This window comes from Colletotrichum fructicola, assembly GCF_000319635.2.
Source record: "Colletotrichum fructicola Nara gc5 chromosome Unknown KSG_Nara_v1_contig04, whole genome shotgun sequence".
NCBI classification, from domain to species: Eukaryota; Fungi; Ascomycota; class Sordariomycetes; order Glomerellales; family Glomerellaceae; genus Colletotrichum; species Colletotrichum fructicola.
In genome coordinates this window covers 1,500,035-1,528,010 of record NW_027094054.1, presented here as the reverse complement: position 1 = coordinate 1,528,010, position 27,976 = coordinate 1,500,035, and the positions used below count along the sequence as shown (strand labels likewise).

General features: G+C 53.1%; 13 protein-coding genes across 13 annotated transcripts; 7 read left to right on the top strand and 6 right to left on the bottom strand.

Moving 5' to 3' along the window:
* Positions 1-1,151: 1,151 nt before the first annotated feature.
* On the bottom strand, positions 1,152-1,547 carry CGGC5_v007249 (uncharacterized protein; the record flags this gene model as incomplete). The annotated part of the gene is made up of 2 exons (XM_066151828.1): positions 1,152-1,497; positions 1,543-1,547. The coding sequence occupies 2 exons, from the start codon at positions 1,545-1,547 to the stop codon at positions 1,152-1,154; spliced, it is 351 nt and encodes a 116-aa protein (XP_066008654.1).
* Positions 1,548-2,548: 1,001 nt separating this feature from the next.
* On the top strand, positions 2,549-3,571 carry CGGC5_v007248 (Zinc-type alcohol dehydrogenase-like protein; the record flags this gene model as incomplete). The annotated part of the gene is made up of 1 exon (XM_032035796.1): positions 2,549-3,571. The coding sequence occupies one exon, from the start codon at positions 2,549-2,551 to the stop codon at positions 3,569-3,571; it is 1,023 nt and encodes a 340-aa protein (XP_031885111.1).
* Positions 3,572-3,857: 286 nt separating this feature from the next.
* On the bottom strand, positions 3,858-5,543 carry CGGC5_v007247 (putative feruloyl esterase; the record flags this gene model as incomplete). The annotated part of the gene is made up of 3 exons (XM_032035795.1): positions 3,858-4,178; positions 4,229-4,564; positions 4,626-5,543. 3 exons carry the CDS (start codon positions 5,541-5,543, stop codon positions 3,858-3,860), a joined length of 1,575 nt encoding a protein of 524 aa, XP_031885110.1.
* A 931-nt stretch (positions 5,544-6,474) lies between these two features.
* On the top strand, positions 6,475-7,426 carry RTM1-5 (Protein RTM1; the record flags this gene model as incomplete). The annotated part of the gene is made up of 2 exons (XM_032035794.1): positions 6,475-6,646; positions 6,729-7,426. The coding sequence occupies 2 exons, from the start codon at positions 6,475-6,477 to the stop codon at positions 7,424-7,426; spliced, it is 870 nt and encodes a 289-aa protein (XP_031885109.1).
* Positions 7,427-8,210: 784 nt separating this feature from the next.
* Positions 8,211-9,926, top strand: CGGC5_v007245 (putative feruloyl esterase; the record flags this gene model as incomplete). The annotated part of the gene is made up of 3 exons (XM_032035793.1): positions 8,211-8,678; positions 8,739-9,488; positions 9,543-9,926. 3 exons carry the CDS (start codon positions 8,211-8,213, stop codon positions 9,924-9,926), a joined length of 1,602 nt encoding a protein of 533 aa, XP_031885108.1.
* An 87-nt stretch (positions 9,927-10,013) lies between these two features.
* On the bottom strand, positions 10,014-11,144 carry CGGC5_v007244 (uncharacterized protein; the record flags this gene model as incomplete). The annotated part of the gene is made up of 1 exon (XM_032035792.1): positions 10,014-11,144. One exon carries the CDS (start codon positions 11,142-11,144, stop codon positions 10,014-10,016), a length of 1,131 nt encoding a protein of 376 aa, XP_031885107.1.
* An 859-nt stretch (positions 11,145-12,003) lies between these two features.
* On the top strand, positions 12,004-13,914 carry PUS1 (tRNA pseudouridine synthase 1; the record flags this gene model as incomplete). Its single annotated transcript, XM_032035791.1, has 3 exons — positions 12,004-12,158; positions 12,253-13,674; positions 13,740-13,914. The coding sequence occupies 3 exons, from the start codon at positions 12,004-12,006 to the stop codon at positions 13,912-13,914; spliced, it is 1,752 nt and encodes a 583-aa protein (XP_031885106.1).
* Positions 13,915-14,134: 220 nt separating this feature from the next.
* Positions 14,135-14,750, bottom strand: CGGC5_v007242 (uncharacterized protein; the record flags this gene model as incomplete). The annotated part of the gene is made up of 2 exons (XM_032035790.1): positions 14,135-14,443; positions 14,565-14,750. 2 exons carry the CDS (start codon positions 14,748-14,750, stop codon positions 14,135-14,137), a joined length of 495 nt encoding a protein of 164 aa, XP_031885105.1.
* Positions 14,751-15,732: 982 nt separating this feature from the next.
* CGGC5_v007241 (uncharacterized protein) lies at positions 15,733-17,160 on the top strand (the record flags this gene model as incomplete). The annotated part of the gene is made up of 1 exon (XM_032035789.1): positions 15,733-17,160. One exon carries the CDS (start codon positions 15,733-15,735, stop codon positions 17,158-17,160), a length of 1,428 nt encoding a protein of 475 aa, XP_031885104.1.
* Positions 17,161-20,793: 3,633 nt separating this feature from the next.
* Positions 20,794-21,284, top strand: CGGC5_v007240 (uncharacterized protein; the record flags this gene model as incomplete). Its single annotated transcript, XM_032035787.1, has 2 exons — positions 20,794-21,058; positions 21,115-21,284. The coding sequence occupies 2 exons, from the start codon at positions 20,794-20,796 to the stop codon at positions 21,282-21,284; spliced, it is 435 nt and encodes a 144-aa protein (XP_031885102.1).
* A 619-nt stretch (positions 21,285-21,903) lies between these two features.
* On the top strand, positions 21,904-24,116 carry fsa6-3 (Fusarisetin A cluster transcription factor fsa6; the record flags this gene model as incomplete). Its single annotated transcript, XM_032035785.1, has 5 exons — positions 21,904-21,991; positions 22,045-22,098; positions 22,143-22,616; positions 22,671-22,702; positions 22,761-24,116. 5 exons carry the CDS (start codon positions 21,904-21,906, stop codon positions 24,114-24,116), a joined length of 2,004 nt encoding a protein of 667 aa, XP_031885263.1.
* Positions 24,117-24,457: 341 nt separating this feature from the next.
* Positions 24,458-25,964, bottom strand: HXT5-1 (putative glucose transporter HXT5; the record flags this gene model as incomplete). The annotated part of the gene is made up of 2 exons (XM_032035784.1): positions 24,458-25,750; positions 25,800-25,964. 2 exons carry the CDS (start codon positions 25,962-25,964, stop codon positions 24,458-24,460), a joined length of 1,458 nt encoding a protein of 485 aa, XP_031885264.1.
* An 875-nt stretch (positions 25,965-26,839) lies between these two features.
* Positions 26,840-27,865, bottom strand: CGGC5_v007237 (putative 4-hydroxy-2-oxoglutarate aldolase; the record flags this gene model as incomplete). Its single annotated transcript, XM_032035783.1, has 2 exons — positions 26,840-27,371; positions 27,432-27,865. 2 exons carry the CDS (start codon positions 27,863-27,865, stop codon positions 26,840-26,842), a joined length of 966 nt encoding a protein of 321 aa, XP_031885267.1.
* Between the last annotated feature and the right edge of the window lie 111 nt (positions 27,866-27,976).

Genomic DNA, 27,976 nt, shown 5'->3' with positions numbered 1-27,976 from the left:
TATTACCTCCCTGGGTATTCCAGAATGGAGAAAGCCACGAGGTGCTACAAGTGATGGCTTGTGAGATGTGAGCTTGGAAATGCTAGGGGGCCATGCGCTCCCGATCAACAGCCGGGGTTGGCTGATTTGCATGATGTACAGTGAGGACGATTGAACCCCCTCAGTAGAATGCGGACATATCTCTTACGGCAATCAACAATCATAGTTATCGTTTGAAGACTTGTGAAGCTAAACTCGCCTAAAAATTGGAGATGCGTACCTGAACCCACGTGCTTGTCTGGTAGGTCTCATATCGCTTCTCTCAGCTCCCTGCTATGAACGTCACTCACTTCCAACCGATGGATCCAACATGCAGCTGGGAATGGTGCAAACTACAAAACTACCTAGTACACATGACTCAACGGCTTGATGTATCCATAACCATCACTACATTCTATACAATCCAAGATTTTACCATGAATATCCTGCCTCAAATAGCACTGTCCTGCTTCCCTAGACCTAACAAGTGTAAAATCAAGCAAGCACCAGACCCTCTTCAACCGGCACTTGGCGTAGGAGTTGTTGCTAGTGGAATAATAGTAAATACCAGCGGAGTTTCGATGAGAACTTCGCCGGTTGAAATGGACGCAAGCGAATTGGTTGAGCTTGTGGACGAGCCAAGGTCGAAGCTGGATGATGCTGGAGATGTCAAGCTACTGGTTGTCTGTGTACTGTTCTCGGTTTCGCTTCCGGAACTAGCCGTCGACGTCTGAGGGGTGACTGGGGGCAGGGTACTGGATGACGTTGACTGCGGAGCCGATCCCGAGCTGTTGGTTGAGGTACTGAGGGGGCTCAAGGTGTTGGTAGAACTGGGGTTGCTGCTAGAACCTGCAGATACCGAAGTTGCGGTTGTCGATACGGTGCCAGACTGTCGGGTCGTCGATCCTGAAGAAACGGACTGTGATGCAGATCCCGAATCACCCCCTGTTGAGATAGACACAGGGATGCTGGAGGTGCTGCTTGTGACAGAAGCTAAATTGGACGTTCCGGACGTCCTAGAAATGCTACTTCCTGTTGAAGAGAACCCCGCCAAGTTAGTGGAACTGTTGGAGAATGATGTTGAGGATGATGCTAGGGGAGAGGTACCGGATGTTGTGAGTGACCCAGTAGAACTAGCAAAGGATGGTGACGAAGACGGAGACGTAGATTGAGAGAACGTCGAGAATGAAGATGTCAATGAAGACGAAGATAAAGCGGGGGACGAAGATGCTAACGAGAATATTGACGATGACGTCGACGAAATTGAAGAGAGTGACGAGGACAACGATGAAGACGCGGATGACAAAGATGACGACGAAGAAGATGATGGCGAAGATAACAATGAAGACGATGACGACGAAGTCAGAAGAGATGAGGTGGAACTGGTTGGTGACGGGCAGGATGCAGGCGGTGGCGGATTTCCATATATCGTAAAGTATGGATTGGCGCCGGTATTGCCGCACGGCGAAGTTGGGGCCCCTGAGCAAGGGAAGGGACAGTTACTATCAGCCGCGGCGGAGCTACTGCATGGTGCTTGATTTCCAGCCGAGGCACAATAGCAGACGTTGCCGATGAGGGCTGCGAAATTCCGGTTTTGAGCCTGACATCTAGACTGACAATTTCCCGGATTGCCACCGCCGACAGCTTGATAGACGATATTGAAGACCGAGTTTGCTGAAAAACAGCCGAGATACTGATACGGGCTGACTGGAGCTGGTGTAAGGGCTTGAGCGCTGACAAGGGAGATGAGGCCAAACTGGAAGGCGAAACTAAGCAGAAGCGATGATCGCATGATGAGTAAATGACGGTATCTTGTACAGTGATGACGATACAAAACGAAATGAAGACCGTCTCATACGATCTAACGAAGAGACTGGTAATGCAAAGAGAGAGCAGACGTTTTGAAAAAGGGGTGAGAGCTGTCACCATGCTTCTGAAGTAGGCCGCTGGTTGCTTACTTACGCGTCTGGTCGTCATAGAGAGGCCAATTTGGTTTCCAAGGGCCAACGAATATGGTCCACTTGCACATTCCAAAATTTCAGTGTGCAGTCTCACATATTGTTGGAAGTGAGACAGGTCCCGGCCCGAAAGAGGCGCGTCTCATCGGTATCATCGGAAATAACATTCCAGCTTGATCTAGTGGCGTTCTTCAATATTTGCCATTTGAATCTTTCTGGGCTCCAGGTCTCATCTAGCCGCATTTCTTTTCTGGCCCGTCAATCTCCGCTCGGTTTCGCTCCGCGGTGCGATCAGATCCTTGGCCGAAAAGGGGCTGACGAGTCGATCGGAGCCGGTGCAACGCCGGAGACTTTTGTGGGTCGCCGTCCGAACACCAATGTGAACTCCGCTCCGCAAAGCAGCCCCGCACCTGCGGAAATGTCAATACCCGGAACTTGTTTCCTCTTTGAACCACCACGGTAACGAAAGTCGTCTCGCCTGCGGGAGTAGATAAACTTCACCGATCACTACGTCTATCTTCGCGAATGAATGCTTCCTACATCCAAAAACTTCAAGAAACATTATCGCGAAAATGCCGGAAACAATGAAGACCTGGCAGTACTCCGCCGTCAACGGCAACCTCGAAGACTGCCTCACCCTCAACAAGGACGCGCCAGTACCAAGCATCTCCTCCCTTCGTCAGGACGAGCTACTCATCGAAGTCATCAGCGCATCGCTCAACCCCGCCGACTACAAGGTCCCCGCGACGCCTCTCATCGGCCGCCTGCTGATATCCCGCCCTGCAACCCCAGGGATGGACTTTTGCGGCCGCGTCGTCGGCACACACTCGTTGAATACCACTTTCAAAGAGGGACAGCTTGTCTTCGGCGGCTATGCAATGATCAATCAGAGGGGCACTCTCAGCCAGTACACCGTTATCCCCATGGCCAACATCGCGCCTCTGCCAGAGGGGGTCGACCCGGACCACGCGGCGGCGGTGGGCACTGCGGCAACGACCGCATATCAGTCCCTCATGCCCGACACGCTTCAGCCCGGCGCGAAGGTCTTCATCAACGGTGGAAGTGGAGGGACGGGGACCTGGGGCATCCAGATTGCCAAAGCCTTAGGCGTGGAGGTCGTCACGACTTGCTCCACTGCAAACGTTGAGCTTTGCAAACAGCTCGGCGCCGACGAAGTTATCGATTACAAGACGGAAGATGTTGTGGCGACTTTGAAGGCGCGAGGTCCTGTCTTTGATCTTATTATCGACAATGTGGGCAGCACCTCGGAGCTTTACGACCAGAGCAATCACTACCTGAAGGCCGGGGGGACATTCGTCTTGGTCGGCGTTGGCGCAGACCTGTCGATTTCTGGCATCTTCTCGAATCTCAGCAGGCAATTGCGCCCTGCGATTATGGGATGCAGAGGTTTCTATTTCGTTCATCAGAAGAACGATAGCGAGTTCTTTGGTCGGATTGGTGGGTGGATGGCGGAGGGCAAGGCGAGAGCAATTATCGACTCGACATTTCCGTTTGATGACGTGCCCAGCGCTTATAAGAAGCTCCGGGAGGGGAGAGCCAGGGGAAAGATTATTGTTCATGTTGGAAGCAGGTAGCAGGGTTAGGGATCAGGGAAGCAGGTAATGGTTTCGTTTTAGGATTGTTTTCACCTTCAGATTGAGGCTTTTGCTCTGACAGATTTAATCACCTTCGTTGAGGTTCTTAACGGGACCTCAATTGACGGGTAATCTCATTTTGGGGACTCCCGAAGATTCAAATTTACTAGTTCGATAAACTATGCAAATTGTACAAAAGAAGTGAACTATGTGATGGTTTTCTGTAACCCCGGCGTTTGGTTACCAGCACTAAATAGCCTCAACGCTGCAGGAGATCATGCCCAGCTTAGACGCAGGAGAAGCCTTCGCCCAAAGTGCTGTTACCAACACCATCATAGACCTGCTTCTTCGGGTACGGGCAAAGGGGCCTCTTGAAAGCCGGCGTTACGCCAACAGTCGAAGCCATCAGCGTGTCAGGAGCCACACCGTTCTCGACCCACTCGCGCATGGCATCGAATGTGCCAGCAGGATACGCTCCGTTGCCGCCGAAGCAGTGATTCACGCCAGGAGCCAGGAAGAGACGGAAAAAGTCATCCGCATGCGCATCCTGTGCCAGGACTGAGTCGTAGTAGTGCGTGCTTCCGCGAACGGGGATCAAGGTGTCGGTCTATGCACAGTTAGTAGATGAAGTCAGATTTTTGGGATAGAAGAACTGACCGTTCCGTGGTACCCAACAAGCTTCCCACCTCGGGCGCGGAACCTCGAAAGATCGGGGCTGTTTGTTCCCATCATGGATTCGTAGAGCTGGACTGAGAGGTGGGCAAGGTCATCGAACTCGGCCTGGGTCATGTTCGCTGTGCTGGCGCTGGAATTCTTGAGGAGAAAGAGCTTGAGCCAGTCGTCTGCGATCTCGAATGATCCTCTAGTACAGGTACCGTTGGCCGTGCAGGTGGTCGGGACGATGGCGACATCCGTGATAGAGCCGGTCAGGACTGCCTCTTTGGAGGGGCCGAACCAAATCGCCGTGTTATCTTCTCGTCGAGCGCCATCCCACTATGTTATGAAAGTCAGTCGTGGTCATCCATTACAAACATTATCAATGAGGCCCACTTACAACTTTGCGGACTATCTCAGCCGCGGCGGCTGAAACCCTGCGTTCCGAACCAAGCTCAGTGCAGTTGACCGTGCTTCCAACCACAGTCGCAGGATCAAAATCACAGCTGTCAGTGTCGGCTACCACGCCATCCTCAATCCCGTCGGCTCCATCGCACGCTTCCAACGCCGCGCTGGTAATGGCATTGATCTCACACGCGGGAGGGTACTCGCCGAGCTGATCCATGACGAACATACCCCACATGCCCTGCATAACAAATTGGTTCCAGTTGATCGCCGGAGCGCTGGCAGCAATACCATCGTATGCATCAGGATAGCGCTGCGCAAGCTGGAAGCCCTGGCGGCCTCCTTGGGAACAACCCGTGTAGTACGAGTACTTGGGCGGCGTCTTGTAGAAACTGCCGATGACGCTCTTGGCGATAACGGCCGCGTCGTTGAGCGTGGTGGAAGCCAGGTCTTGGAGCAGGTAGAGGTTGACGTTCCCCTCACTTAGCAAGCCCCAGTTGACGGGAGTGACATCAGAGCCTAAGCCGCCGTCGGTTCCAACGGTGGCGTAGCCCTCGCCGACGGAAGCCATCATGGCCATCAGCCCAGCTTGGTGAAGACCCGCCTGCCAGCCGGAGCCTCCGATGTGCTGGAGGCGGCCGTTCCAGGTGTCTGAAGGTAGCCAGACCTGGACGTTGATTGTGTCATTCTGGCCCGGGTGCGTGTATGTGACGGTGACGTTGCAAAAGTTGGCGTTCTGGACGTTGACGGAGCCGTGGTTGGAGTAGTATCCAGGGGGAACGTTTTGAGAGTGGTTGGCTATAAAGTTGGTTTGAAGCGCAAGAAACTCTGCGCCAAATAGATCGGGGTAGGGTATGAGGGCGGCAGAGCAGGCGCTGGGTGGCACGGTGCCGTTAAAGAGAGAAGGGATCATGATGAATGTGGTGATATTAGTGAACGTATGAGTTATTAGAGGAGTAGACTCATGAAGAATTACGAGTTCAAATCCCGAATCCTCTTGCGATCGATAGGCTTTATAAACACGAACATCGAATCGCGGTAGCCAAGAGTAGTCCTTGCGTAGATCGGATCAAAGACGTTTTCCTAATGATATCCACATCACTAGGTAGGCCATGATATCTCCTGAAAGCCAAGCATCTAATTCTAGTGATACACTTCAATCCGAAATTGGACCGACAGATTTTGATTTCAGCATTGCCAACAGACCGGCAGTTGAATGCGGCGGTTACGCGCTCTCGGACTGGTCCAACATTGATTGGTTCAAGCTGGTCCCGACAATAGGGAGAGTGGCGCAGTGCGGAGATCAACAATTGTCGAAACCGATGTAAACTGTGATTCCTTAGCTATCAGACTGAATCTGCAATGAGGTTTGGCCCTAGTCAACCGCACCAGTTCACGGAGTTGTACCATTGCGCGTTCTGTGGTGCATGAAGCCCGGGTCCGCCAGGAGCCAAGCCACAGTTGAAGCGGGCCCTCTCGCACACAGACGAATGCGATTGGTCTGGATTCGATCTCTACAATACAGATCCGCAGGATACGCGCAAGAGATCAAACCGACTTTCCAATCTCAGAAGGATGTAACAATTCGTGATGGGATATGTTGCAGTTTCAGAGGGTGTCAACTACATGCCTTCCTCTGTACGAAAATCCATATATCCTCGTGAAGAGGCCTGCCTCTGAAGCTCGAACTCTCCCCCCCTCAAGCTCATATCACCATTCCAATCGTTGAACCTTTTCTTTCTCTAGACTTGAACCCTGTATTCATCCATTTCGGTCTTGTCATCATCACGCAATTTGTTCCATAGTTGTCCAGAGAATCACCCTGATTCCTCAGTACCGGCACCATGGCTGTTCTTGAACCCTTCAGAGGCAACTATTATCTATGGAAATACCTTCCATCCGTCCCAGCAGCTGTTATCTTCTGTATCATCTTTCTCACAACCACATTTGCATACATGTGGAAGATTTGGAAAACTCGCGCCTGGTTCTGCATCCCGATGGCCATTGGCGGCTACAGTAAGCTCAACCACTCCCCCAAAGCTGAGATGACTCGCAAGACAGGAGAAACTCAATGCTAACCAGCCATCCATGATCACAGTGGAATTCCTCGGCTACGTCTTCCGCGCCGTGGCCCACAACAAAACCGGCAAACTCATGCCCTTCGTCGCCTCGCAGAACAACATTCTCCTCGCGCCCGTCCTCTTCGCCGCGTCCATCTACATGACGCTCGGCCGCGTGATCCGCATCGTCAACGGAGAGCGGCACTCCATCATCCGGCCCTCGCGGCTGACCAAGGTCTTCGTCGCGGGCGACGTCCTCGCGCTCGCGATCCAGGGCTCCGCCGCCGGCCTGATGGTCGTCAGCGAGTACGCCAAGATCGCGCAGGGCATCGTCGTCGCGGGGCTCGTCTTCCACATCTGCGTCTTCGGCGTGTTCTGGACGACGGCGTGGACGTTCCACTCGCGCATGAAGAAGGACCCAGGCTACCACGAGATCGGGCCCGACGTCAAGTGGGAGCAGGCGCTGCGCATGCTGTACGGGGCGAGCGGGCTGATCATGGCGCGTTCGGTTTTTCGGATTATTGAGTTTGTTATGGGTAATGACGGGTATTTGTTGAGTACGGAGTGGCCGCTGTATATATTTGACTCGATCCCGATGTTTGCGGTTATGGGCACGTTTTGGTACTGGTTCCCGTCTTCTGTGGGGAGGAAAGGCGACTGGGTGCCGACTTCGTCGGCGAATGATTTGGTATCTGGCATGGAGAGTGTGGAGTTGAGAAACAGCGTGAAGGCTTAGGGACGAGTCTTGGGTGATTACATAGGTACATGATGTTTTGGAGGATTGGGATGAAGTCGTAGATGGACGTTATAGAGAGTTCTCATTCGAGATAATTGAACATCACTTTGGGTACTTGAATGTCAGTGAAATTCAGTCAAGAAAGTCTCAAGAACCACCAAAATGTTTGTCAATGTTTCAAGGATCCGTCAGCCCACGTTCCGAATCAAGTCGGTTGATTGAATGATCCAATGCTTCCGGACAACCCACTTCCAAGTCCAGTACGCCGACAAACAGCCCGCAGGCCAAGCATGTAAGTAAGCTTACACGAACAGCCCGTCTTATTCCCCCACAGCCACTATTGTCCAAATACAGCACGGCGAGCAGAAGCGTCGCATCGGGTTCTCACACTGAGCAAATCGCATTACAGCCACTGCGACAGGCCCGCAGTGGATCGGCAGCAGCTACATACGCGGGAACCAACACCGGAAATTCTGCCCAACAGCTCCCCCTGAAAGCCCTGACGTGACCGGGTGACTCACCCACCGAATGAATGCAAGGGAACAACAAGCTTACACGTACCTAACCGAATCCTTCGTGGAACATGTTGCATGTCTCGTTACTTTGTATTCTACAACTATCTATGCGAAGTAACATGGGCGGCCGTTGCTGCAGTTCGCATGAGGCTATGCCATCGCAACGATGGATATAAAGCCAGAAGCCGAGGGACTTCCTTCAGGATGGACAACAAGACCAACCTCGACAACTCGATCCATAGACCGAACCACAGGATCAATCTCCAGCAATGGACCTCTCATTAGCACAGTCGTGCGTCCCCAGCACCTTCAGTCCCTCCCTCTTCGGCGCCCAAGTGCTCTCCCTCGAGGCAAACCTCGTCACCAACTACAGCGCCTCCGTCGCCGAGGCGTTCCGCTATGTCGCGCCCGCCGTCACGCTCGACAACGTCTCCTTCTGCAACGTCACCATCGCCTACACGCACCCCGGCCAGAACGACCACATCGTCACCGAGGCATGGCTGCCGCTGGACTGGAACGAGCGCTTCCAGGCTATCGGCGGCGGCGGCTGGGTCGCCGGCCGCTTCTTCCTCACGTACGGGGGCATGCAGGGCGCCATCGCGGACGGGTACGCGACCATCACCACCGACGCCGGTCTCGGGGCCGCGGATGAGCCGAGGCCGTGGGCGCTCAACAGCCCCGGGAACGTTAATCTGTACAACTTGCAGAACACGGCTTCCGTCTCCTTGAACGATGAAGTGACTCTACCCGCATAACTACGTATTGCTGTTGATTCAACCACTAACACCACCCGCCAGGCCATCATCGGCAAGTCCCTGATCAAGAGCTTCTACGGCCGCGACCCAAAGTACTCCTACTGGAACGGCTGCTCCAACGGCGGGCGCCAGGGCCTCATGATCGCGCAGCGCTACCCGGACCTCTACGACGGCATCGCCGCCGGCGCGCCCGCCATCCACTGGAACGAGCTGATGCCCTTCTCCCAGTGGCCGCAGCAGCTCATGAACGAGCTCGGCGAGTATCCCTACCCCTGCGAGCTCGACGCCCTCTCCGCAGCGGCGCTCACTGCCTGCGACGGCCTGGACGGCGTCGTTGACGGGGCTGTCGCCGACCAGCACGCGTGCCTGGCCAAGTTTGGCGCCTTCTCTGTCGTTGGAAGGGAGGTGGAGTGCGCGCAGACGAATGGGACGAAGATGGCTGTGAGCAGGGCTGCGGCGGTCGTGGCGAACGCGACGTGGCATGGGTACTCTGCGAAGAAGTACTACGGCGGTCTGGTCCCGGGGACGGACTTGACGGGGATGTTGAGCATTGTGCAGACGAGATGCAATGCCACGGGGTGTGTGGGCGTGCCAAGTATGCTCGGGGGTTCCTGGCTTCAGCTGTTTGTGGCCAAGGATCCTGCATTTGATATCGGGCATCTGAGCCGCGAGGAGTTTGACGCGCTTGTTAGCTCTGGGCGCCAGCAATATGCTTCGCTGGTGGAGTCTGCGGATCCGGATTTGAGGAGCTTCCGCGATCTTGGAGGCAAGATTATTTCTTTTCATGGATTGGTATGTACCTTTCAAGGTCTTGTGGTCATATCTATACTAACAGCTTCCTCGCAGGCCGACACTGTAATCCCGCCTGGATCCACGGAGGAGTACTACAACGCCGTGGCCAGGATGACCCCGGACATCCAAGATTTCTTCCGCTACTTCGAGGCCCCTGGGTTGGCTCACTGCTTTGGCGGCAAGAGTGGCCAGCCAAACAACCTCTTCCAGCAGCTGCGCGACTGGGTTGAGGAGGGCACTGCGCCTGAGAAGACCCCCATTAAGTTCAACGTCGGCCCAGATGAGACCCAAAACCGTATCCTGTGCCCTTACCCGCAAAAGGCTCAATACATTGCTTCGTGTGGCGACGCCGCGTTGGAGAAGTGCTGGTCCTGTTCTGGGTCGGAAAACGCTGCTGCGTCTAAGCGGAGCGAGCCTAGACACCTCGAGCTGCGCTGAAGACAGAGCTTTTTGCGGGCTTTGATCACAGCTTGGATAATGTTTTGTATACAGATGGACGGCGCATTAGGTAATTGGTAATTGATTTCATGGCATATCAAGTTCTTGATTCGGCCATTCCAGCCACTCAGACCAATAACTCCCGAGGTGATTTGAGATGGTCTTGACGAGGAACCTCCCCGAGTCTCCGACGGCCCAGTAGTCCCTTGCCCGATGCAACAGGACCGCGTAATACCCCATGATGACGAGCGCTTCGGGGCGTCGTTGCTGCAGCAGGGATATGTAGTCCCGCGATATACGGACCGGCCACTCCTGAACGGCGACGAAGCGACGACTTTCCGATGTATGCACCGTGTCGAAGAGATACTGCAGGATCTTGGTGGTTTCGAGGTACACCTTTTTCGTGGAATCGCTCATGTCGCTTTCCTCGAGGCGCCGGAGAAGGTCCTCACACTCGGTGCCGTGGGACGAAGAGGTGACGTCAACTTGGAAGTGGACAGGGTCTGTAGGGAACAAGTCTCGTAGCATGTCCCCGAATCTTACCATGGACTGGGCGACGATGAATTTGATGCCGGAGTGCAGTTCCAAGCAATTCACTAACTTGTCCAGGACGCCGGGCAGGGAGGAGGCGTTGGAGAAGATGTCGAAGAGGACGTGTTGGCCGAGGAGGATGGAAAAGGAGAACAGGGCGAGGAAGTTGTCCTCAGTGACGTCCTCGTTAGTGATTCCGAGTCGACTGATGGCGCGGCTCTGGAGGCGGGTCGATTCGTTCTGGTAGAGAACTTTCATCTCGGGGTCGTATGAGACAGTGCTCTTGTGGGCTGCGGCGAAGGCAAGGAGCTCGTCCATGAGGTAGGGTGCTTTCAAGGCTTGCGTGTAGGTCACGCGAAGAATGATTTCCGTCTCTGACTGGCTTGATACAGTGACCTCTGTGAGTGGGCCCTGAAAGTGGCGGAGGAGGTCGAGGTGGAAGAGGCTGTAGGTTTCTGCGAAGAGGGTATCTTGTGGGACACATGGTACGGATGTCGGTGGTTGAAGGGATGTTATAGAGGCAGAAGTGTCGGCGGAAGATGGAGTGAAGACGATTGAATCAGATAGAGGCGTTGCCGGGGAAAAGGCGTACGGGGAGGCTCCCGAGTCTGGAGTCGACTGGGGACCCGGAGATGATGTCGTAGAGAGGTGTGATGAAGTTGGGGGAACGGGCAGGCTACTCTGCATGCCGACATATGAGCACGTCTTTCCCGCCGTTCGGCACTTGACACAGGATGGCCTGTTCTCATCGCATTTGACCTTTCTCTGCTTACACTCTCTGCATCCAAGCCGCGATTTCTTGTGCTTCCGCATGTTGGGTAGTTCTTAGTGTGTAAGTTGTCGCGGAGCGAGAGTCGACTCAGAGGGATCGACAGCCGGAAAAAATGGGTATAAAACAAAAAGTCTTTGTAGAATACATGGACTCGGAAAATATTGCGCTGAATGCCTTTAAAGATCAGAGAGTCTGGCATGTTGATGTTGGGGACCGAGACCGAAACCGCCATCTGAAGGCGTAAATGCGCGGAACTGAATGCGAACCAATAGCGTCCATCTCTGTCCGAGAACACCCACTTTTGCTGCCCCACTTACGCATTGTCGATTGGACAGGTTGACAGAGTGCCCTCGCTTCAAGGTAGAGGAATCGACGTATTTATTGCATTTCGTGCCTGATCTGTGATGATAGTGTTTAGCCTTGTGTTCTGCTTCTCTCAGCCGAGTCTGCCTCTGCTTGCATTGCCGAAAATGTTGGCTTGGAGGAAATTCGATCGCAAAAACACCAAGACGATGCCAGAAGTTGAAAATGGTCCGTGAACCTTTCTAGTCCCAAAGTGGCAAGGCTTCATTGACTAGGTAATGTAGGGCCCACCAACTGGTGTTCAGCCGGAAGAGCCCCGCACCTCCAAGGGTTCACACGGACCTTCACAGTGCAGCCTTGCAGCTGGCCCAAAAAAAAATCTGGACGAAGCCTTCTGTCGCAGGCCGGCGCGCACAACCACTCCACCTACACCGTCCGGACGATGAGAGCGTCCGTCACGGCAACCAGACAATGGCGACAGACAATCCTTCAAATTCCGGCGGCAGCGCCCCGGCTGCCTCTGCGCCCGGTAATGGCAACCAGAACGGTCGTCAGCGTGGCGGAGGCCGCAACCAGAACAAGCGGCACCCGAAGCGCAAGCAAGAGCAGGGAAGGTCGTCTTGGAGGTAGGTTCAACATCTTTTACCGCGAATTGTCCGTCACTTTCGCGCCCCAATGTGTGTTACTGGCCGTGTCTTGCTGACGAGAATGCCGGCGCAGTCGCGAGGCCACCGACAAGCGCGGACGCAACACCGAGTACCAAGAGTTCAAGCGCCGCAAGGTGAACGAGGATGGCGAGGCCGAGCAGACCGTCAACCCCTTCTCCGCCGAGGAGATCGCCGCCGAGGCCCGCCGCCCGAAGCGCAAGGTCGCCGTCATGGTCGGGTACTCCGGCACGGGCTACAAGGGCATGCAGATCAACAACGAGGAGAAGACGATCGAGGGCGACCTATTCAAGGCCTTCGTCGCCGCCGGCGCCATCTCCAAGGCCAACGCCGACGACCACAAGAAGTCGAGCCTCGTGCGCTGCGCGCGAACCGACAAGGGCGTGCACGCCGCGGGCAACGTCATCAGCCTGAAGCTCATCATCGAGGATGAGGATGTCGTGGAGAAGATCAACGCTGCCCTGCCCGAGCAGATCCGCGTCTGGGGCATCCAGCGCACCAATAACTCCTTCAGCTGCTACCAGACCTGCGACTCGAGGTGGTACGAGTACCTCATGCCGACGTACTGCCTGCTCCCTCCTCACCCCGATAGCTTCCTGTGGAAGCAGCTCGTGGAGAAGGCCAAGGAGCACGGGCATTACGAGGAGTTCCAGTCCAAGCTGGCGGATGTTATCAAGTACTGGGAGGAGGTCGACGAGAAGGACATCAAGCCGATCCTCGCGAAGCTCGATCCCGAGACGAAGGCCAAGGTGCTCGAGAGGATACACGCGGACGAGAAGCCCGAGGGCGACGACGTCAAGCCCGCCGAGAAGGCTGCCGAACCCGCCGCCCCTGAACCCGCCGCAGAGACCGCGCCCGCCGAAGACAAGGCGCCCGCCGAGGTCCCCGAGGGCAGCCTCAAGCCTAGAAACCGCGACCTGACCCCCGTCGACTTCGCCCTCCGCGACATCAAGGCCGCCTACATCAACGCCAAGCGCCGGTACCGCGTGACCCCGGAGCGGCTGAACCAGCTGCAGGCCGCGCTGAACGAGTACTGCGGCACCATCAACTTCCACAACTACACCGTCCAGAAGACCTTCAAGGACCCCTCGGCGAAGCGGCACATCAAGTCGTTCAAGGTCAACATGAGCCCGATCCAGATCCGCGACACCGAGTGGGTGTCGCTCAAGGTGCACGGCCAGAGCTTCATGATGCACCAGATCCGCAAGATGGTCGGCATGGCGTCGCTCGTCGTGCGCTGCGGCACGCCGCTCGAGCGCGTCCGCCAGAGCTACGGCCCCACGCGCATCGCCATCCCCAAGGCGCCTGGCCTGGGCCTGCTGCTGGAGCGCCCCGTCTTCGACGCGTACAACCGCCGCGCGCAGGACAACTTTGGCAAGGAGACGATCGACTTCACAAAGTACGACGATAAGCTGCAGGCGTTCAAGGACAAGCAGATTTACCAGCGCATCTTCGAGGTGGAGGAGCAGGAGAATGTGTGAGTTTTCAACACCGAGTCGGGGCAATTTTGTCGACGAACTTTACTGATCGCGTGTCAAACAGTTTCCACACTTTCTTCCAGCAGGTGGACAACTTCAAGTCCGACTACTTCCTCTGGCTCACGGCCGCCGGCATTGACGCCGGGGCTATCATGACCGCCAAGGGAGAGGAGAAGCAGAAGACGCTGGAGGCGCAGATGGGTGACGAGGATGAGGACCCCGAGAACGGCGAGGGTTAAACGAGCCTCTTTGTCGTTGCTGGTCGTTGTATACAGTAGACGTTGCATCACAATCAAGAGAAAACAGACACGGTAGACCAATTTCAAAAAGCATCAATAGTTCTTTTTTCCCCGTCCTCGTGGGTATCAGCTAGTCCTATCGCAATGTGAAAACCCAAAGTCAACCCCCAAACGCCGAATAAAATGCATCAATTCCGTAACTTCCACTCTGCCTCCGCGTTCACGAAGCACCGGCACCACCAGGCTGCGTCGGCGCCGCAGCTCCTCCATCAGGCGCCGCAGTAGGCGGAGGCGCAGCAGCAGCCGCATCCTGCCTCCCGATCGGCGCCCACTTGCCCCCGGCGGCGGTCGCGAGCCCGCTGTACCGCGTCTCCTGGATGGCGTTGAGCATCTCCGCGCAGCGCACGACGTCGGCCTGCAGCTTGTCGGCCTGGATGCGCGCGTCGCTCTCGCCGGCGCCAAGCTTGCCGAAGAGCCAGAGCTCCTTGAGGCGGCGGGAGAGGGCGAGCAGGTCTTTGACTGAGGTGTGCTGTGGGGGTTGGCGTCAATAGATATTTTTCCTGTCTTCGTCTTGTTTCGTTAAGGGAATTGGGAAGAAAAGGGGCTGGGAATTGGGATGCGTGGAGGGGAGGAGAGAGGGATTGACGCACCAGGCCCTCGAACTCCATCTGCATCGACATGCCCGTCACCGCGACGGTCTGCGGCTCGGCGTTTTTGCGCTCGCCTTCGGCCTGGATTGTCGCGAGCATGGTGAGCATGCGGAAGCGCGACAGGACGTCTGCGATGAGACGGTTGTGTGTATCGAGGAGGTTGGAGGAGTCTCGTGAGGTGTCCATGGCGGCGGTTGTGGTTGATGTTGGAGGATGAGGTTGGTGGTGAGTTGAGATGAGGTAGGAGCACGGAAGACACTGGATGCGCGAGGTGTGGTGGGGCAGGATTCGTGGGGGCTCGGTGAGCAGAAGCTTGGGCCAACGTGTTGACCGAGAGGTCCCCTCGGTGAGGAAGGCGATGATCACGAAGGAAGTACGGCAAGTTCACTCCTAGGCTCACCGGTCTTGCGGAGAAAATGGATAGAATGTTTGTCAGTCTTGTATAGATTCTATAGTGTCTCATTTACTGTAGAATATCAAGCCAATGACCAAATTGATGAAACATCACTCTTGCCTAAAAGCTTTTCGATGTCACAATTTTCAGACAATTGCAAGTGGCCGACACGTCTTCGACAGCCTACTAGGTATGCATTGAAATCACGGAATATCCAGGCTTCTTCTCAGACTGATGTAACCACTGATAACTGTAATCGTAGCATAAGTGCCATTCTCAAGGTACTACTGCAGAACAGATGACTCGCTTCTTTGTCTTTTGGAAGGCCCGAGTTATTGTGTTGAACCAACTCGAATTATCTCCAGAAAATAACAAAGACCGACAACAAACAACGTATGATACACGCGGATGAAATCTACTGAGTCTGGTTGGCAACAGAGCCATCAACGCCTTAGTCGCAATGCTAAAGACCCTTGCATTGTTCAAGTGAAGAACACCTGGCATTGTTGCGCATAGGTTACAGCCCGGACTTTGACAACAGCCTTCCAGGTACCCCCCAAACACTCGTGAGTAGCAGTCTACAAATACAGTATAAACTCTAGTACCCTCTAGATTCAATTTAATCATCAATTCAAACACCTCCAACCTTGAGCCCTTCATCACCTCCACGAAGACCCCAACACCATCCTTAGACGCGGTGAGTCTCCAACCCCAAACATAGAAACCTCTACCTGTATCATTGTGTATCGGGATTACCCACACGCCAATTTCATCATGGCCTACCGATTCGAAAGTGACAGCGACAGCGAAGGCTCCTACATCTCCAGCCGATTCGCCGATTACGGCTTCACGGACGTAAGCAGATCTGCCCGGGGCAGGACCGTTGACTCCATGGCTTGGGATATCGAGAATCCTTTTTCCAACCTCCAAATTATGGAGTCGAGAGTCGAGGGGCCCACTGGGCCTTATATTCACGTTGACAACAATATGGGCGAGCAGGTTATCGTCCCCGATCTTGCCGTTTTTCAAGGAATGTTCGGCAGCGACTGGCAGCATTCCCCAAGGCACACCATCATTTTCAACACCATCGACACCTGCGAGTTCGTCATTGACTTGACCGACCGCGAAGAGCCCCCGGACGGACTACCCACGCACCTCATGGCCCGCATCGAGAAGCCCCGCCGGAATAACCAGCTCCTATGCTCGGCAGCGTTCCAGAAGCTGGCCCATCGGAAGTTGCCTTCACTCGTGCCCAAGGTCTGGGGTGCCGGGACTACGCGCACCGGAGACGGTCTTCAGCTTCACTACCTCCTCAGCCAGCATTATCAAGACGCTGTGCCCGCTGAGAAGTACTGGGACGAATTCAACCCGGTCGTAAAGAAAGCTTTCATGAAGGACATCATCGACGCTATGTCAGAGCTGCAGAAGATCAACTTTGGTGATCTCGACATGGAGGACTGGGTCATCCTTTCCGAGAATGGCCTACAGACACAAGAAATGGAAGAAATACCTGCGGTAGGCAATTCGCAAGTGGGTTGGTTCAGTGACATGGCCTCGTTCCTAACGAAGAGACTTTCACCAGGCAACGCTAGGTACGAGCTCGCAACCTCCAACGACGGTTCGATCCTTCTTGACGGCGATTTTAAGAAGGACAGCTCCATGCGCCACCAGGTCGAGTTCACCCCAGACAACCTCGCTCTCCTGACATACTCCAGCGCCTTTTGTCACAACGACCTCGAACCTCGTAATATCCTCATGCGACCGCGGCAGGTTGACTTTGGCCCAGGTTATGGGCTTGTGGCGATAACCAACTTTGATTCGGCAGGTTTCTTCCCCTTCGCCTATGAGACGGCTATCAAGGACACTCTCCTTGGGCTGCAGAACCGGTGCGCGAGTTGGTACGAGCTGTACAAGGATATGACGCACCGGTTTCTGTGGGTGCATGAGAATCCCACTGGAAATGAGAGCAGCCAGGAGAAGCTAATCAGAGCCATTGTCCTTACAGATGCGGCGAGAAAGAATGCTCAGGGCTTCCACGTGGGCAATAGAGTGCAAGAGAAGTGGTTGGACAGAGAAAGGTTTGTGAGGGGATTGAATGGCCAGGATGGCTTTGTGAGACCGGAAAATGTTGACAAGGTGTTCAAGCCTGAAGATGATGCTCGGCTGGAGGAGGAGGCTATGGAGGAGCTTGGGTACATCTAACAGATAGGAGAACTGTCCATTTCATCATTGGTGGTGACTTTGATCGTTTTTCTCATTGCTATATTCTCTTTATCTGCCGCAAAGCTGACTTCCCGATGATCATAGTATCTGAGGTCTTTCAAGCTGAATGTTCATCTTGAAAGGGACAAAGCGGTGTCGAAGGTCTGCCTCGATGTAAGGGAACTGCCAAGGGGGTACCATAGTATAAAAGAAAACAAACACCCAGAAGAAACCAAGTGCTCTGCGAAGGATCGAGTGCGGTCTATCTTTGTCCCTGTTGATGTTCAGTCTGGTGGAGACAGCTTGTTGCATCAAAACTTCCAGCAACCCGGCCGCGAAGTTCAAGAGTAAGAAAACCATATCTCCATAGATGTCTTCAAGAGGAGCCGTATCCCTCGTAATCCAATTGGTGGCAGCGTGGATCGTCCCCGATACCGTGAAGACAAAGAGCGCCAGAAAAGACTTCTCCGCTGTACTTTTGGGCCTGATGCCCAGTAGATTTCGAGTAATGAAGCGCCCGTATGTCAATTGCGACGGGCTTCCGATGTTCTGCCAGAATACTCCCCAGAAGCTTCTGATGCCGTGGATTTTGAAGGGATTTCCCCAAAGAGACGGCCACTCGTCCGGTGCATCAAGCTGCAGGATGCTGACGAAATGTATGGAGACGACCGCGTTCGCGACGGTGAGAATGAAGTATGTCAGCCAGGCCCACTGCAAACAGTAGGCTGCCCGCAATAGAGCTCCGCGGTCGAGGGCGAAATGGAAGTATCCTGGTGACACAAATTCCCCAGGGGCAGGTCGTAGGAGAAATAAGGTGCCGACTTCAATGACAAGATAGATGACCCAATGGATGCAGATTATGCCGAGCTTGCGGAAAGTGAAGTAAGCTCGCTGGCGTTGAGTAATGATGCGTTGGTGTAGAGACGGACGAAGCGGTAGCCGACGAGGGTTGTTCCATGCCTTGACTGAAGCGTAGATTTTCTCTGCTGGGAAATTTCCTGGCCTTGACGCGGTAACAGGCAGAGTCCATTGTTCAAGATAAAGAGCCGAAATGGCATGGAAAATGTAAATGATAGACGAGAAAGCCCAAAGCCAGTCAAGACCTGCCTTAAGCCTGCCGACCTGCAGAAAGCATACAATTGGCCCAAAGACGTTGAACGGTAAAAAAAGCCATCTTCGACGGCCAGGTCGCTGGTGAATAGTGACGACGAAAGCTGGCAGGGAAGTCAAGAACCACGCCACGGGGACTAGTCCGTGTAGAACGGCGGACAGCTCCGTGTTGCGGAGTAACTTAACAAAACCAATCTCCATGATCGCATGCATTAAATGAGGGCGAGTTTCGCGCTGAAAGAGTGCGTTTGTAAATCGACGAAGTCATCCGGACTTTAGATCACTTACATCCAGTAAGCCTTCTCGGAAACGGCCTCGTCGTCGACTTGGCTGACGACACCGTCAGAACTAAAATTGAATCCTTCGCGGATGTGCCTTCAGTCGGCAGGAATTATAGCCCGACGTTGAATCCTTTGACTGCAGTTGATGAGCTGAGAGATGGTTCGCCCGGAACTTTTGCGGGCTCATGCAACGGCTCCATCGCGGCTGAGGCGACGATCGCCGATCGCTGGCAAGGATGTAAATGGCCAAGGCCAGGCACCAAACTTCCACTTTGACGACTGAGTATGTTGTGGGGCTGTCCCGGTCGAATGATGGGATGAATCTGGGCTTATCCTGGTGAAGGATGAACTTTCGGGGTTGCAGTATGTTAGCTGCGGATTGTGGGCCTGGTTCTTTTGATTCATGGCTCACGCAGCCTGTTACTCGACGGAGGGCTTCAAGTCTTCCCTAGTCAGGCTAGAAGGCCAGTATCGAATTCAGATTAGCAGACTCTGAGTAGATCACTGTATGCTCGGTTGGACATTTCCATTACATCAGAAGTTTCAAAATCCCGAAACAACAATTGATAGAAACAAGTGACTTCGACCTCAGTAGCCACGACGTCGTCGAGGGATTTCGAGGCGAAGAGTGTGAGCCATCAAGACTGACTGGAGTCGATTGTGTCTCATTATCTGCAAGCCGCACGTTCTAGAACTCTTCCAAACTCAGCGTGTTGCCTCGCGAGATGAAACTCGATCAAGAAAGAAGGATTTCTTGGGTTCCACTGGACCATGTCCCACAAATTCCATACTTTCATCCTCTTCTGAACATGGGTTGCCCAGACCCGAAGGAATCTCAGCACACTCCTTCTCGCTAAAGCCTCGCCCTACCAACCTTAAGTCAGGTACAAAATTTCCGTTAACTTTGCCTCAAACGTGCAAAACGGTTGCCTAGAGGACCTATTGCTCCCACACGTGGTCTTGGCCCGGCATAATCGGATCAGAGATGACCAGTTTTGGATGAAGTGAGGAACTGAATCTGGCCTCGTTTTCCCGAAGGAGATAGGAGGCTGACAGCCAGGTAAGTCTCTTGTGGATCAGGGCAACCTCGCCTCGTAGGACGGCTGTCCCATTGTGCGGCCCGAGATCCTTGGCGCAAATTACCCCACAAATCTACCATACCTGGAGGCACATCAGCTGGTTATGTAAGACAATGGGTGCTTCCCTTGAAATGAAACATGGCACTGAAGAGATACACGCACTCACACCACTGAACTAAGTGCGCTGCTAAGGACTATTTACGTTGGTTGCGGATTTCAAACCTGCTAAGTAAGTATGAAGACGAAAACACAACCACTTATGAATATGGAAATGGCAGCAGATCAGACGATAAAAAGCGCTAATCATATTTACTTCATTATTTTTAATACAGTTGCCCTGGTCTTTTAGTTGGTGTGGGTCACATTCAAAGGCTTTACATTAATAACCCAGGACTTTTATGATAACGTCTCGACATAGGCTACATCTTCAGAACCCCCCCCACACCCCATAGCAATAATTGGTTCCGATTGGTATCGGTGACATATAGATTGTGGATAGAGACGAAGGAATCTTGCCAGGTGGGCTGTGATCACACATTCGAGCTCCCTGAGTGTCATCACTCATATCGGGTTCTCGGCGTCGAACCTGGTCTTGTAGACTTGGCGAGGGATAGGTGACAGCCTACGCTACGGTATCTAGTCTACAAAAAACTGTGGAGACATTGACACATGCTGCTACCGAATTCGATTGCAGAGCATTCACGATGCTGAAAGGCCTTGCTAGTTGCATGGCACGATTCCTGGCACCCTTCCTGGTGTTGAGTTATCTCACCAATAGTTTTGGGATTTGATTCCTCTTAGCTTGGCTTACGCGTATACTTGAGACTGAGCAGGCTGTAGGCAACACCTGAATGGCTTCGCCTCGTGAGAACTTCGTTCATGGTTGTGAGGCCCATAATCCATCGCCGATCTTTGCCAGTGATTCTGCATGCAACTTGTGAACCGGAGCTGTCCATGTTGACGACCCAACACGGGCATGTTGAACAAGTTCCTTTTGGTAGAGAAATTGTATATAAGAATCAGTTTGCACACTCCATGGAAATAATTCTTCTGTCCTCATCCGCATCAACACAAACATTTCACACACAGCTCTCACACTCAACTCTCAAATCTCATACACAACCTTTCGCTCTGAATCATCAATCTTTCCTCAAACCATCAAAATGAAGGCCTCCGCTGTCATCGTCCCCGTCGCTCTCATGGTCGCTCAGCCCGCTCAGGCCGACATTGGCCGCGGCATTGGTCTGGCCGCCGAGTTCTTTGGTGGCGGCATCGCCGAGCTCTTCACCACCATCTTTGGCAAGCGCGATGGCTTTATCACAACTGTTCGTCCTCGCCAGGTTGAGGGTGTCCCTGAGTTCGAGTACCAGCGCTGCCGCGACGACATTTCTGGCCTGACTATCACCGCCACCGCCCCCTCTGACATTGGTAAGTCACCCAATGATTCATCAAATCGAGCTCTTCATTGCTAACAACCACTGCAGAGATTCAGTTCTCGGGTGTCCCCGCCACCTGCATGAATTTGGCCAACGTCCTCGTCGGTGATGGCACCGGGCCTTTCGCCCTCCCTTGCGGTTCTGACTGCCTCTCCTACAGCAACCTTACCCCTGAGCAGTACAACCAGCTTGCCGATGCTCTCCGTGCTTACGCTTAAGTATGGATATTACATCTGAAGACATGATGGAACTTTTGGGACTTTGCTAGCTGTTGGACACGGCTGCACTATCTAGAAGTGTTTCTTTGTATCGTGTTTCTTGACTTCTTGCCGCAAGGACAAGCGGCAACTCAATTTACATCACTCATTCCGGGCGCCCTCAAAATAGTTTCAATTTTATACGACGTGATATGCCTTCATCGGTATCCAATTGCAAAGCGTGTGCAGTCTAGTCCTTTCATGCCATTTGATGATGTGCACTGTCGCGATTTTACCGGCTGTGTGGGGCCGGAGCATCGGCCGGACGATCGGAGGGTCAGGACATTAACTCCTTTCCGGCCGCACTAAGGCGAATGATCCCACCGAGTTTAGTGCTTACTTTTCGAGGATTCAAGGTCAGTCAGCTATATTCACGCGCCATACGTTGACATTCATCAACTTCCCATCTGCACCGATAGTTATAGCTTCTCTTGAACCATTGCTTCCTGGCCTTTTTTGAGGATTGTTTTCTCCTCCCGACGCTTACATGAGGTAGCCATCGGACCGCTGCTGGCCAAAAACAAAATGCCTGAATCAAGACCCGTATCAGTGGCAAATGGGCCCTCAATAATTACGCATCATGAACAGGTCGTCCATCGCCCGCGACCCATTGCCAGTCGCCGACGTGATAAGCCGCAGCTTTCTTGCAACCTATGTCGTCGCCGGAAGTAAGTTGATACTTCCTTACTCATCTAAAAAGTCACTGACACCGCTCTACTAGATTGCGATGCGATCGCAAGAAGCCATGTTCCAGCTGCTCTTCACGAGGTCATTCGTGCGTCTACGCAGAGAACTCTGCGATGGCATCATCATCAACAGTGTCACCAAACGATGCAACACTACAGGATCGTCTTGCGCACCTTGAGCGCTTGGTGATGACATTCGGGCCTGAGAAGAGCTCAAGTCAATTGGCGGAATCGGCACAGGCATCTGTTGGCACGCCCATAGACGACAGCTCTGAGACTGGAAGTCTCCGCACTGGCGCTGCAGATCACTCATACGTGAGTGGTGACCACTGGGGTGCCATTCTGGATAGCATCGCGGACCTCAGAGACCACTTCAATCGAGAGGAGCACTTCAGGCTTGGTGAAAGCCCGGAGCCTGCATCAGAGCCAACCCAGGACGTTTGTGGTAATACGGCCTCGGGATCCTTCCCTCCGCAACGAGCGCTTTTGCTCTACGGATGCAGACCCGCAAGATGTAGGGAAGAGATTCTATCTGCTTTACCGCCCAAGTCTACTGTCGATCGTTATGTCTCCCGATACTTCAACCATCTAGACCTAGTAGCTTCATGTGAGTGTTCTCTTACTTCTTCGATGATCTAGTCGCTAACCCTCAGGCGGAAAGCTTCTGTCCATGGTCCCACGTTTCTTCGAGAGGTATGTGATCCGCATTACTTGGCATCTGCCTCTTACTACGACTGACCAAGCGAATCAGTATGAAGCCTTCTGGGACGATCCCTCCAATGCCAGAATCATGTGGATTGGGCTGCTGTATAGCATGATTTGCCTAGCCCTGATAGCTTCAGACACCAGTAGCCAGGGGCTTTCTAAGGAAATGACTCATTACGATCTAGATATTGAGGTGTACAGGGAGAAGGTAGTTCAATGTCTCATCATGGGCAAATACACCAATGGCGGCAGCCATGCCTTGGAGACGTTCATGAACTACGTCTATATCGAATTTCGAATCCGCGAAGATGCCGAAAAGGATGTCTGGTTCCTCTTGGGGATTGAGGTGAACCTGGCAAAACGCATGGGCTATCATCGCGATCCCAAGCACTTCCCTGGCATCACCCCACTTGAAGGAGAAATGAGGCGAAGGGTGTGGGCGACTGTTCTTCTCGGCGATAGTCTCATTTCAGGCCAGATGGGCATGCCGCGTATGATCACAAGCGATCAATTCGACACCGAAGAACCAAGAAATCTGAATGATTCAGATATTGAAGGGGACATCTCTGAGCTGCCTCCGCCTCGCCCGGAAACGGAGCACACCACTGCCTTGGGTATCATCGCAAGGAGGCGAATTCTCATAGCTCTGGGTGCCGTCTCAGATCTGACCTCGTCCCTCAAGCCGTCAGGATATGCTGAGTACATGAGGGTCGATAAGATATTGAACGATGCAAAAGCAAGTATCCCACCTCCCCTGCAGCCCAAATCAATGGCATCTAGCGTCACCGACTCACCACAAACGATCATGGCCCGCTTGTTCTTGAGCCACATCTATTACAAGGGACAGATCATGCTTCATAGAAGATTCCTGTTCGCAGAATCCATCTGGCATGATCTTGACACATTCACCTATTCCAGGAAGGCTTGCATCAACGCGGCGCTGGAGACGTTGCGTATTCAGCAGGTCCTGGACGAAGAGACCCGCCCGCGAGGACAACTCCACATCATGCACTGGCGAGTTGGATCGCTTATGAACCATCATTTCCTGACAGCCACCATGGTCCTATGCTCGGTGGTGCACCGGCAAAGAATTTTTGGGCAGGATGAGATCATGGAAGCTCTTGGAAACTCTAGAGCAATCTGGATGCGAAAAGGCCCCCACTCGAGGGAGGCCAAGAAGGCCGCCCAAGCAGTCGGCATTGTTCTCGCTAGGGCGGGAGGTCCCAGGTTTGACATGCAATTGATGTCTCGTAGTATGGAAGATATGCCAATGGAAACGACTGGCTCACACCAGAAGGCAAATGAGGAAGAGGCTGCAAGAGTTTGGGAAGACGACAAATGGCTCGAAGAAGCTCTTTGCCTTGATCCAGGTGAGGTTGGTGGTGAGTGTGTTTTGCAATAGGCTGACCGAACGCGTTGCATACATTTCAACCGCTGGAGCCCCCTATGATCAAATACTCCCGGGACAGTATGACACGTCTCTGCAATTAGATCTACGAGGCAGTCAAGAGGGTGTTAATACGGCGGATTGGATACTACTGGATGATAGAAATCCTTAAGGATGTGTTGGAAAGTTGAATCGGATTATGCTCAAACTTCACTACTCAGATATAAACCATACTCACTGAGGATTGGTGAGACCTTAATACTTATCAATAGACCAGTTTCATAGTATTCTACCTATCCATGATGACTGTCTTTGATAGAACTGCTCGCAACACAAATTGTCTCTGTGCTATTTAATCAAGCACGATGCTCAATTTGCTGGCTTTTCTCCTCAACGTCTAGTTTAGCTCGCGCAACATACATATCCTCGCTCGATGTGACCTCGTCACCAAAAGCCTGAGAGATCTCCTCTAGAGTCTTGTGTCGAGTTTCCTCGAAGGAGAAATAGGCTATGACTGTGAAGAATGCCGTACATCCCACAAATACATAGTAGTAGTTCTCGTGGGTTGTGGAAAAGGCACTCGGACCAGCCTGCGTGACTCCAATGTTGACAATGAAATGACAAGCGCATGCAAGACCCATAACCTTGGCCCTCAGCGCTAGGGGCAATACCTCAGCACTGTAGAGCCATGTAGCGCTGTTGATGAGACCATAAAAAGCCGTGACGAACATGTAGATGCCAAGGATCGTGAAACCTTTTCCGACGCGATTATCCGTCTCCTGGAACTGCCGTTGCATGACAGCAGTGTAGATCAGGACAAGCACGATGCTGGCAAGGCCACCGATGATCATCTTGCGTCTTCCCCATCGATCCATGAAGAATACGAGGGCGATATAGTTGACAACAAATGCGACAGTGCCATACACGCCAGCCAGCGCGAGGATAGTCCTGGGTTCCATACCTAGTGACTTGTACACGATCGTTTGGTAATACTGAACCACGTTCACTCCGGTTAAGCTTGTCATGACCTGTACCGCTAGAGTGACGAGACAACGGTGGCGATACAAATGTAAAGCTTCCCCAAAGGAAGCAATCTCGCGTTCCATCTCAAACTCGATCTGAGCTTGCATCTGGTCAAACTCGGCTACAAATTCGTCAGGCGAGGTGTCGCTCCGCATCTTGGAGAGCGCCCTTCGAGCAGCCTCGATCTTGCCAGCACGAATGAGTTGCCGTGGAGAGTCTGGCATAAAGGTGACAAGGCCAAGAAGCATTATAAGCCCCCAAGGGATTTGTAGGGCGAGCGGGAGGCGCCACTGGATAGCGTCATCGGGAGCGTAGGAACCTGCGTATCCGACCCAGTTGGCCAGCATAGCCCCGAATGATATGCCTGCTCCTGCGATACCTCCTATGAGTCCTCTCTGTTCCGGTCGGCTGATTTCGGACAGGTACATCGGAACAGTTCCGACCATTCCTCCAACTGCAATACCAGCAATAGCTCGTCCGGCCAGGAACATGCTAATGTTAATTGCGGCTGTCTGTATGGTACTTCCGATAGTCACGATGATACACATCATCTGCATGAAATGGATCCGACCGATTTTGTCGCCAAGAAGACTCTGAGTAATGGCACCCAAGGTCTCCCCTATGATCTAAATCTGGCATTAGCATAGTGAAGAACAATATGCACATGAGGCTCACATAAAGCGCAACAACCGCCCCGGTCATAGCATCAGAAGGATGGTTCATGTACTCTTTCCAACTACCATGGGCAATAGTTGTTGTGGCTATGCCAGTGTCAAATCCGAACAATAAAGTGCCCATTGCCGCAATCAAGGCGACTCCCACAGTGTACCAGTCAACCATGATTTATATATGGAACTGAAGTTGAGAAGTTGGATAATGTTTGAGGGGAAGATCAACACCTTGTCAGTTATGTTTTGTAAAACAGGCATGCACCAAAGTTTGCGACTTAGGTACGATAAGGAGGCTCACCTATTTATCTTTAAGTTACACCAGCTGTTTCTCGCTATTTTCCCTTCTTATCCCCTTAACCTTGTGCCCTAGGCCCAAGACCCTAGACTCTGTCCCCCGCATCTAATCCCCCGCGTTCCAACTCCATGTGTTCAGATCACACGTCGCCATGCAGACATGCTGGGACGCAACCCCCACCCCATTTCCACACCATTTGTCCGCTGACTAATTTGCCGTTGCCAATCTCAACCTCTTAAGAAGCGTCAGCCTTCTTTGTACTAGTCAGGATATTGTCATTCTAGCACCAGGTTACTCAGTAGAGTACCACGGAGTAGATCTGATAGCAGCTACACCAGTCCCGCTTATTTATTCTGCGCCGGACCCGCTTATGTAGTCTACGCCGGAATCTACTCCGCATAGTCCGCGATGTCCCTATTTACTCCGGTCCCATAATGCTGTAGGCCCTGTGCCGTCTAGACCGTGTTCTTGTGAGGCGATATCGTACTACCACCACAAAGACGGCAGTGGGCGGGCCATGGACCAGACCTCTGCTTTGTTGACATAACGACTACCGGGCCGAAGAGTGAGGTGGCGAGACATTTTGTTTCATAGCGCCTCTTGTGAATGAGCTGATGACATGGAGTTATGAAATATAGCTGAATCTCCTTAATATTTTCTGCAATGAGAGTTGAGTATGGGAATGAAAAGAGAAAGCGAGGGTTATAAGTAACTTGTATTCCTCAAAATTATGTAACTATCTAGTGTATCTAAAGAGACTTTTCAATCTCCTCAACAGCACTGAAAATTTCCTCCCACTTGGCCCACTCTGCATCTCCGCCGATGATTCCGCCGAGAAGAGGAAGTCGAGTTCCACCGATCTGGCCAAGACCACGAAGGCGGCTGGTGGCCTCCTTAATACCGGGAACACCGTGCTTGACAACGAACTCAGCCATGCAGCTGACGCGGTACTGGATCTTCTTCCGCTCGGCTACCTCGGAATCGCTCAGGTGAACCTGGCTAGCCAGCGTGAAGAGTCTGACAAGGGTTTTGGGGAAGTAGCCAGCGGTTCCATCAACAGCACCAGCACCACCAAGGAAGACAAAAGGTGTAAGGATCTGAGCGAGGCCAGTGTAGAGATGGAATTGCTCCTGATTGACCTGGGGGTTCCATGTAACCTGGGTGATGAGAGAAACGTCGCCGTGGGAGAGCTTGGCGCCGACGATGTTGGGGTGTTGGGCGAGCCTGGACAGGCCGTCCGCCTTGATCCGAAGGCCGTTGGCAACTCCGGGAAAGTTGTAGCTATGAAACCCCTGTTAGCCGAACACTTGACAGTCGAAATATTCCGGGTTCAATATGTACATCATAATAGGAATAGGGCTTTTATCGGCGACGGCAGTGTACCAGCTCACGAGACCGTCGTCAGTGGTGTCCGCAGCGTTGTATCCCGGCACAAGCGACTGACCGTAAGCAGCGCCGGCCTTCTTGGCGTCATGAAGCTGCTCGACTGTCTCTTCGATGTTATGCTCGCAGGTACCAGCGATGACAAGGAAGTCATTGAAGCCTTCATCGTTGAGACGCTCTCGAACTGCCCGGATGATCTCGATACGTTCACGGCGGTGAACGTGAACGCCCTCTCCGGTGCTACCCAGTACAACAGTTCCCTTAATACCAGATTTGGCCAGGTAGACGGCGTGGGCACACTGAGTCTCAAGGTCAAGCTCACCCCCGGATTTGAAGAATGTGGGGGCAGGCACGAGCACGCCGCGGGGAGGAGGGGTAGCTCGGTTGGACATGTTGAAAAGGATCTACCTATTGTAAAACGAAGAAGGGGATAGAAAAGCAGGTTGTTGGGTTTTGGTTTGCTTTTTTCTCGAGCGCGTTGTAGCAGATTGGAATCAAAGTAT